This window comes from Phyllobates terribilis, unplaced genomic scaffold (genome assembly GCF_046119375.1).
Source record: "Phyllobates terribilis strain yellow unplaced genomic scaffold, ASM4611937v1 Scaffold_2__4_contigs__length_985480577, whole genome shotgun sequence".
Taxonomy (NCBI): Eukaryota; Metazoa; Chordata; class Amphibia; order Anura; family Dendrobatidae; genus Phyllobates; species Phyllobates terribilis.
This window is the reverse complement of record NW_027362762.1, coordinates 47,148,804-47,158,348: the sequence shown is the minus strand read 5'-3', so window position 1 is coordinate 47,158,348 and position 9,545 is coordinate 47,148,804. Positions and strand designations below refer to the sequence as shown.

The following is a 9,545-nucleotide window of genomic DNA, read 5'->3' as shown; positions in this document are numbered from 1 at the left end:
TGTGTCCTTGTGTGTACCACATTGAGCATGGAGAAAAGAAAGAAGACCAAAGAACTGTCTGAGGACTTGAGAAACCAAATTGTGAGGAAGCATGAGCAATCTCAAGGCTACAAGTCCATCTCCAAAGACCTGAATGTTCCCGTGTCTTCCGTGCGCAGTGTCATCAAGAAGTGTAAAGCCCATGGCACTGTGGCTAACCTCCCTAGATGTGGACGGAAAAGAAAAATTGACGAGAGATTTCAACGCAAGATTGTGCGGATGGTGGATAAAGAACCTCGACTAACATCCAAACAAGTTCAAGCTGCCCTGCAGTCTGAGGGTACAACAGTGTCAACCCGTACAATCCGTCGGCTTCTGAATGAAAAGGGACTGTATGGTAGGATACCCAGGAAGACCCCACTTCTTACCCCGAGACATAAAAAAGCCAGGCTGGAGTTTGCCAAAACTTACCTGAGAAAGCCTAAAACGTTTTGGAAGAATGTTCTCTGGTCAGATGAGACAAAAGTAGAGCTTTTTGGGGAAAAAGCATCAACATAGAGTGTACAGGAAAAAAAAGAGGCATTCAAAGAAAAGAACACAGTCCCTACAGTCAAACATGGCGGAGGTTCCCTGATGTTTTGGGGTTGCTTTGCTGCCTCTGGCACTGGACTGCTTGACCGTGTGCATGGCATTATGAAGTCTGAAGACTACCAACAAATTTTGCAGCATAATGTAGGGCCCAGTGTGAGAAAGCTGGGTCTCCCTCAGAGGTCATGGGTCTTCCAGCAGGACAATGGCCCAAAACACACTTCCAAAAGCACTATAAAATGGTTTGAGATAAAGCACTGGAGACTTCTAAGGTGGCCAGCAATGAGTCCAGACCTGAATCCCATAGAACACCTGTGGAGAGATCTCAAAATGGCAGTTTGGAGAAGGCACCCTTCAAATATCAGGGACCTGGAGCAGTTTGCCAAAGAAGAATGGTCTACAATTCCAGCAGAGCATTGTAAGAAACTCATTGATGGTTACCGGAAGAGGTTGTTCGCAGTTATTTTGGCTAAAGGTTGTGCAACCAAGTATTAGGCTGAGGGTGCCAATACTTTTGTCCGGCCCTTTTTTGGAGTTTTGTGTGAAATGATCAATGATTTGATTTTTGCTTCATTCTCTTTTTGTGTTTTTTCCTTGCAAGCAAATTAAATGAAGATAATAAGACCAAAGAATTTGTGATTGCAATCATTTTCAGGAAGAAACTGAGTATTATCTGACAGAATTGCAGGGGTGCCAATACTTTTGGCCACCACTGTATGTACAGCCGGTGTCAGAATGCAAAAGTGGTCGTCATGATTTCGGGACACAGGGTTGTCCAATCTGTAAGGGGGGAAAATAAATGCAAAAAAAGGACATTTCCAGTGATGAAAAATCTGAGCTGCAGTACCGGACACAACCCACAGACTAATGTGGAGCTGTTTCTGGAAGAGAAAAAAAAAAAAAAAAAGCAGCCATCATTTTCTAATACTAAGCCCCTTTATATTTGAGTTGTCCTTTAAGGTGATATCAATAAACTTTATTGAAACAACAGGAAGCGATCATAATTTCATAATTTGCGTTGTGTAAACTGACGCAGTTTGGACGGCAAATCTCTTATCTGAGAGACTGATGAATATTTGTACAAACGCGCCATCTCCACGTAAACAAATATGGCGGCTCCCATAATGCCGCCTCTTACGGGCACAGCACATGAGCGCGTCCTGAACTGTTGTCAACAAAACTTATAATTGATTATTCTGACATTTTTTTTTTTCAGATTCTGCTGGGACATGTAGTACCAAAAAAAAACAAAGATTCGCATTACATGAGACCTAGACGCCGTGATGGCTGTCGTCCACAGGTTTCTCTGTTCTGGTCGCAATTTTGATATTTCTAGACGGCCCGTTACTGCTGGCTACTGAGTCAGTAACCATCATCTAATACTTGAGGCTTTAGCACTTTCTTTTTACTCTAAAAACCCCTCACTAGGCTTTATGAGAAACGAAAGGCCTCGTTGTCCATGGCAACCAATCAGAGCACAGCTTTCATTTCAAAATCTTCAGTGAAAAAATGAAAGCAGAGCTCTGATTGGTCATTTAAGAAGAAGATACCAAAAGTTCATATTGGTTGCCATGAGCAACACAGCCTAAATCTCTGAAGTAATTCTTGCAAACAAGGCCCAAGAAGCTGCATTGTAAAGAAGACAGGTAAGACAAACTGTTCCCCTGCTATTCACTCCCAGCCGCCACATCTATCAGGGTAACATGCGCGGATTGGAGGCAGCGGTTTTGTCTTCTGTTAAAATATTTAAAAAAAAAAAAGGTTCCTGTGAAATGTGCAGATCCCGATGTCGTTCCATGATTAGTCGGGGAAGATCTTCGTCAAAGAGTTTCCTCACGGGCATAAAAAATAAAAATACTGTGCTCATAGAGAAAGTCGTCCTGCGGTGCGATGCTGCGCGACTGTGTCGCCACGGAAGTGGCAGCTTCGAGGGCATGCAGCTACGCATGGTCAATATTCAGGGATGGTTTACACTGTGTCCTCTCATCCGTGATGTCGCCGTCGTGTATGATCACCGCGTCTTCATCTCCGAGCCGCTGGCTGGTGAAGTTATTCATCTCTAGGAGGCCGCTCGGCTCTACCACCACATTAGTGCTGGAGTGACAGGGGATGGGATACTGCGGGATGGTCTGAAAGGAACAGCAGGGACCAAAGGTAACACGCAAGACACAAGACTCACAGTACACAAACTACACATATATATATCCCTGTACACAGGGGCAGTATTATAGCAGTTATATCCCTGTACACAGGGGCAGTATTATAGCAGTTATATCCCTGTACACAGGGGCAGTATTATAGCAGTTATATTCTTATACACAGGGGCAGTATTATAGTAGTTATATTCTTGCACATAGGGGGCAATATTATAGTAGTTATATTCTTGTACATAGGGGGCAGTATTATAGTCGTTATATCCCTGTACACAGGGGCAGTATTATAGTAGTTATATTCTTGTACATAGGGGGCAATATTATAGTAGTTATATTCTTGTACATAGGGAGCAGTATTATAGTAGTTATATTCTTGTACATAGGGAGCAGTATTATAGTAGTTATATTCTTGTACATAGGGAGCAGTATTATAGTAGTTATATTCTTGTACATAGGGGGCAGTATTATAGTAGTTATATTCTTGTACATAGGGGGCAGTATTATAGTAGTTATATTCTTGTACATAGGGGGCAGTATTATAGTAGTTATATCTTGTACATAGGGGCAGTATTATAGTAGTTATATTCTTGTACATAGGGGACAGTATTATAGTAGTTATATTCTTGTACATAGGAGGCAGTATTATAGTAGTTATATTCTTGTACATAGGGGCAGTATTATAGTAGTTATATCTTGTACATAGGGGCAGTATTATAGTAGTTATATTCTTGTACATAGGAGCAGTATTATAGTAGTTACAGTCTTGCACATATACCTGTATGATGATTTCTGAAGGCATCTCTTCCATTCTCTTTGTGGGCTGTGGGACATTCTGGAGCTGTATAATCTGGCTGGCAACTGGAACATCTACTTTCCTTGTGAGCGGAGGTGGCGGTGGCAATGGTACTGGTAGAGTAGTGGAAGATGTTGCGGTAATGATGGGTGCTGGGAAGCATTTCGGAGGTGGTGGTACGGTTGTAGTCACTACACTTGGTATAGTTAACCTCTGCACCTGAGGGGGTATGGCCGCTTCTGTTAACACTGGCATAGGTTTAATGATAGGTGTTACTTTAATAGGGGGATCCACAATCATGGGCTCGATGTTCGGATCAATGTCGGCTTCCATCATGGACATCTTTAGTATATCCGCAACGGCCTTGTCTGTCACGGACATGCTGGGGAGGATACTGGCCATCGCAGGAGTGAGTTTCGGCAGACATTCGCCTAATGTTGCTTTTGAAACAGTGGGCGGCTGATGGCCCTCAAATGTGATCTTCGTAACCGCAGAACCCTGCGACAAAAGGGGCTGCGTCACCAAGGAAGAGAAAAGCAAAGAGTATAAGTGAAACAGAATGAAGAAAAAAAACACACAGACGCTACATTGTTCATCCTATACTGTCCCAGAGTTTCATCCTGTACTTGACTGCACCAGCAGAATAGTGAGCGCAGCTCTGGAGGATAATACAGGATGTAACTCCGGATCAGTAATGTAATGTATGTACACAGTGACTGCACCAGCAGAATAGTGAGTGCAGCTCTGGAGTATAATACAGGATGTAACTCAGGATCAGTAATGTAATGTATGTACACAGTGACTGCACCAGCAGAATAGTGAGTGCAGCTCTGGAGTATAATACAGGATGTAACTCAGGATCAGTAATGTAATGTATGTACACAGTGACTGCACCAGCAGAATAGTGAGTGCAGCTCTGGAGTATAATACAGGATGTAACTCAGGATCAGTAATGTAATGTATGTACACAGTGACTGCACCAGCAGAATAGTGAGTGCAGCTCTGGAGTATAATATAGGATGTATGAAGTAGTATATTTCCCAAACATTTACAGAATCTATATAACTGTATGTAGGATACATGTAAATATCAGTGGTCACTTAACACCAGAATAGAGCCCACCCTTTCCAGCATGCTTACCTGGCTGGTGGGCTGCTTCTCAGAGACTGGGATGTGTATTGGGGTCTGGGAGAGCTGGGAATGCATGTAGATCTTCTGCTGGCCCGGTAGCTGCTGCAGTTTGGGCAGCTGCTGGGTTGTTTTCACGGCCAGCACCTGCACCACCGTCTGCTGCGGCTGAGACATCAATGACGGGATGTGCCGCTCTTTCACCAGCATGTGGCGCTGCGTGTGCTGCTGGATGTGCTCCTGCTGCAGGGGGGTGATCTTCTGCTGTCTGATTGACAGCTGGGCCGTCTGCTGAATCTTGTGCTGGATCTGCTCCGGCTGCAGCTGGATGATCTGCTTCTGTTTGGTCTGTAGGGACTGGACAGTCTTCACTTGGAGGTGTGCCCCCTCCTGGTGCAGGTGGATCTGTTTCTGCTGCCTCTGAGCCAGGGCAGACCTGTAGAAGAGACCGGTCTGGGGGTCCAATGTGTCCATTTCTTCCACTTCGCCCTCTTCCGTCACGGTCTCTTCCGTTCTCTTGAATGCGGTGTGGCTGCTCAACGCCTGCAAGTTTATCAGCAGAGGGACCACTCAATATACAGTCTACCTGTGAGAGCAGCTGTCTAGCGAGTGTAAGACCCCCCCATACAGCCGGGCTACCATGTATCTACACCACGTTAATGGCGGGCCGAGCTCCGGTGAACATACCTGATGCATTATGTGGGTAATCGCCCCGCTGGAGGACATGGGGAGCGACTTCACCACCACGGATGTCTGCGCCGCGCTCTGAGACTGGGAGACGTGCTGCAGCAGAGCGCGAGAGGACTGCGAGGTCTGCAGCTGGTGGTGCTGCGACGGGTGGCTGACCTGGAGGAGAGACGCGAGGGGCACGTCCCCAGAACCCACCGTGGTGGTCGACGCCACGGGCCTCGCTTTACCTGTAGGGATGGGAAAAATAAAAATAAAAATTGCAAATCTCCTTTGTTTTCAAACTCTCTGCTTGCTGTCAGTGAATGATGGCAACTATAATAAAAAAAATAATAAAAGGTAAAATAAAAAAATCTAAAAATAAATAATTTTAAAATACTAATTATTAAAATAATAAATGAAAATAATAATTTAAAAACAAGAAGAACAACAATAATAAAGCTAACACATAATACATCATATATGAATAATATTCTTACTTCCTCGTAGGGGGGCTATGATATTGCCCATCACCTATAATATTGTCCGCAATACTACAGTATTGCGATATATGGTCTCCTATGAAGCCCAGCATGTGGTCGAGCTTCACAGGAGGACCAAGATGGCAGTGACGGTGGCCTTGGAGCACCACTGTCATTGTCAGCAGCGATCAGAGCTCAGCTCCAGCTGCTGTAATAAAGCCAGGATCTACCATGTAAAGAGGGCCGCTCGGGTCCTCTCCACACATGGGCTCCCCCCGAAATCACATACTTTTACAACAATTTGCCTATAGGGGTTAGAGCATTTAGGAGTACTAAGCTTGGGACAATCAATACTTGTTAGAAGGCCCTGAAGGTCAATCACAAAGTATCACCCTAATGTGACCTCTAGCGATCAGCTGTGATTGGTACGGAAACCTGGCAGTAAGTGTTCAGTTTCCATACAGCGCCTCCACAGGACAAAAGAAGCATTACACTGCGTCCATTCAGATTAATAGGCCATGTATGGAATATGTAAGACCGGGAAGACGCTTTATAATCCCTCTACACACCGGACCCCGCTCCTATTTATTAACTCCCCTAATAGGATAAATGAAACTGGATTTTATAAACCGGATAAAGCACAAATTCAGAAAGAAGCGCAAACCGCCGTCTATTCCAATAAGTAAGAGAAATGAAAACATTTCCCGCTGACTCATTTCATTAGATTAGTTATGTGCCGAGAAACGACCCCGGGGAAAAGGCGACCACAGGAATGAGCCGAGCGTGAGGTCACAGCCCCACAGCCACGGGAGTACTGGAAGAGGGCAGGTTCAAGGGGAAGGACAGCAAGATAACATAGCCAAGACTACACCGGCATCCAGAGTGGGCGAACACCGTGTACATCACTTATCCTGTATTATACTCCAGAGCTACACTCACTATTCTGCTGGTGCAGTCACTGTGTACATACATTACATTACTTATCCTGAGTTACATCCTGTATTATACTCCAGAGCTGCACTCACTATTCTGCTGGTGCAGTCACTGTGTACATACATTACATTACTGATCCTGATTTACAGCCTGTATTATACTCCAGAGCTGCACTCACTATTCTGCTGGTGCAGTCACTGTGTACATACATTACATTACTGATCCTGAGTTACATCCTGTATTATACTCCAGAGCTGCACTCACTATTCTGCTGGTGCAGTCACTGTGTACATACATTACATTACTGATCCTGATTTACAGCCTGTATTATACTCCAGAGCTGCACTCACTATTCTGCTGGTGCAGTCACTGTGTACATACATTACATTACTTCTGTACTGATCCAGAGTTACATCCTGTATTATACTCCAGAGCTGCACTCACTATTCTGCTGGTGCAGTCACTGTGTACATACATTACATTACTGATCCTCAGTTACATCCTGTATTATACTCCAGAGCTGCACTCACTATTCTGCTGGTGCAGTCACTGTGTACATACATTACTGATCCTGAGTTACATCCTGTATTATACTCCAGAGCTGCACTCACTATTCTGCTGGTGCAGTCACTGTGTACATACATTACATTACTGATCCTGTACTGATCCTGAGTTACATCCTGTATTATCCTCCAGAGCTGCACTCACTATTCTGCTGGTGCAGTCACTGTGTACATACATTACATTACTGATCCTGAGTTACATCCTGTATTATACTCCAGAGCTGCACTCACTATTCTGCTGGTGCAGTCACTGTGTACATACATTACATTACTGATCCTGAGTTACCTCCTGTATTATACTCCAGAGCTGCACTCACTATTCTGCTGGTGCAGTCACTGTGTACGTACATTACATTACTGATCCTGAGTTACCTCCTGTATTATACTCCAGAGCTGCACTCACTATTCTGCTGGTGCAGTCACTGTGTACATACATTACATTACTGATCCTGAGTTACATCCTGTATTATACTCCAGAGCTGCACTCACTATTCTGCTGGTGCAGTCACTGTGTACATACATTACATTACTGATCCTGTACTGATCCTGAGTTACATCCTGTATAACACTCCAGAGCTGCACTCACTATTCTGCTGGTGCAGTCACTGTGTACATACATTACATTACTGATCCTGAGTTACATCCTGGATTATACTCCAGAGCTGCACTCACTATTCTGCTGGTGCAGTCACTGTGTACATACATTACATTACTGATCCTGAGTTACATCCTGTATTATACTCCACAGCTGCACTCACTATTCTGCTGGTGCAGTCATTGTGTACATACATTACATTACTGATCCTGAGTTACCGCCTGTAGTATACTCCAGAGCTGCACTCACAATGTGATCGGTTTCCACTGGAAACAGTCAGCAGGCTTGACACCAGAAACTCCCCCTAGTAACTTGGGTCACTGATGTGAATGGACTCAGTGTAATGCTCTCTTTCTTCTGTGGAGGCGCTGCAGGGGGATGGGCACAAGCTGCCACGTTCCCGCAGATCATCGCAGCTCACTGGGGCACAGGCGTCTGATGGCGCAGGGGGATGAGGCCGGGGGTGACAGCAATGAACTGAAAGAGGACGTTATGGACACACGGAGGCGGCTCAGTGGTCACAGACTACCCGGATCAGTGATGGCGCCAGGAACGATTATCTCTACGCAGAAATGGTATAGAAAGTAGGCTGATCCTATCAGGAGGTCGGGCCATGTTGGGGGTTGTAGTGTCCTATGAGTATATAAGGATTGTATTACAGTCATATCTAGAGGTCGGGCCATGTTGGGGGTTGTAGTGTCCTATGAGTAGAGTATATAAGGATTGTATTACAGTCATATCTAGAGGTCGGGCCATGTTGGGGGTTGTAGTGTCCTATGAGTAGAGTATATAGGGATTGTATTACAGTCATATCTAGAGGTCGGGCCATGTTGGGGGTTGTAGTGTCCTATGAGTAGAGTATATAAGGATTGTATTACAGTCATATCTAGAGGTCGGGCCATGTTGGGGGTTGTAGTGTCCTTTGAGTAGAGTATATAAGGATTGTATTACAGTCATATCTAGAGGTCGGGCCATGTTGGGGGTTGTAGTGTCCTATGAGTAGAGTATATAAGGATTGTATTACAGTCATATCTAGAGGTCGGGCCATGTTGGGGGTTGTAGTGTCCTATGAGTAGAGTATATAAGGATTGTATTACAGTCATATCTAGAGGTCGGGCCATGTTGGGGGTTGTAGTGTCCTATGAGTAGAGTATATAAGGATTGTATTACAGTCATATCTAGAGGTCGGGCCATGTTGGGGGTTGTAGTGTCCTATGAGTAGAGTATATAGGGATTGTAATACAGTCATATCTAGAGGTCGGGCCATGTTGGGGGATGTAGTGTCCTATGAGTAGAGTATATAGGGATTGTAATACAGTCATATCTAGAGGTCGGGCCATGTTGGGGGTTGTAGTGTCCTATGAGTAGAGTATATAAGGATTGTATTACAGTCATATCTAGAGGTCGGGCAATGTTGGGGGTTGTAGTGTCCTATGAGTAGAGTATATAGGGATTGTATTACAGTCATATCTAGAGGTCGGGCCATGTTGGGGGTTGTAGTGTCCTATGAGTAGAGTATATAGGGATTGTATTACAGTCATATCTAGAGGTCGGGCCATGTTGGGGGTTGTAGTGTCCTATGAGTAGAGTATATAAGGATTGTAATACAGTCATATCTAGAGGTCGGGCCATGTTGGGAGTTGTAGTGTCCTATGAGTAGAGTAT

At 44.6% G+C, this 9,545-nt stretch overlaps 1 protein-coding gene across 1 annotated transcript in view; it reads right to left on the bottom strand.

Moving 5' to 3' along the window:
- Window positions 1–1,256: 1,256 nt before the first annotated feature.
- Window positions 1,257–9,545, bottom strand: part of EMSY (EMSY transcriptional repressor, BRCA2 interacting) — a 55,794-nt gene continuing 47,505 nt past the window's right edge. The window contains exons 16-19 of the mRNA XM_073661535.1: window positions 5,329–5,558; window positions 4,654–5,184; window positions 3,496–4,026; window positions 1,257–2,696 (exon numbers count right to left, since the gene is read on the bottom strand). Coding sequence (XP_073517636.1) covers window positions 2,508–2,696; window positions 3,496–4,026; window positions 4,654–5,184; window positions 5,329–5,558 — 1,481 coding nt within the window. The 3' untranslated portion in view covers window positions 1,257–2,507. The remainder of the gene's footprint in view (window positions 2,697–3,495; window positions 4,027–4,653; window positions 5,185–5,328; window positions 5,559–9,545) is intronic.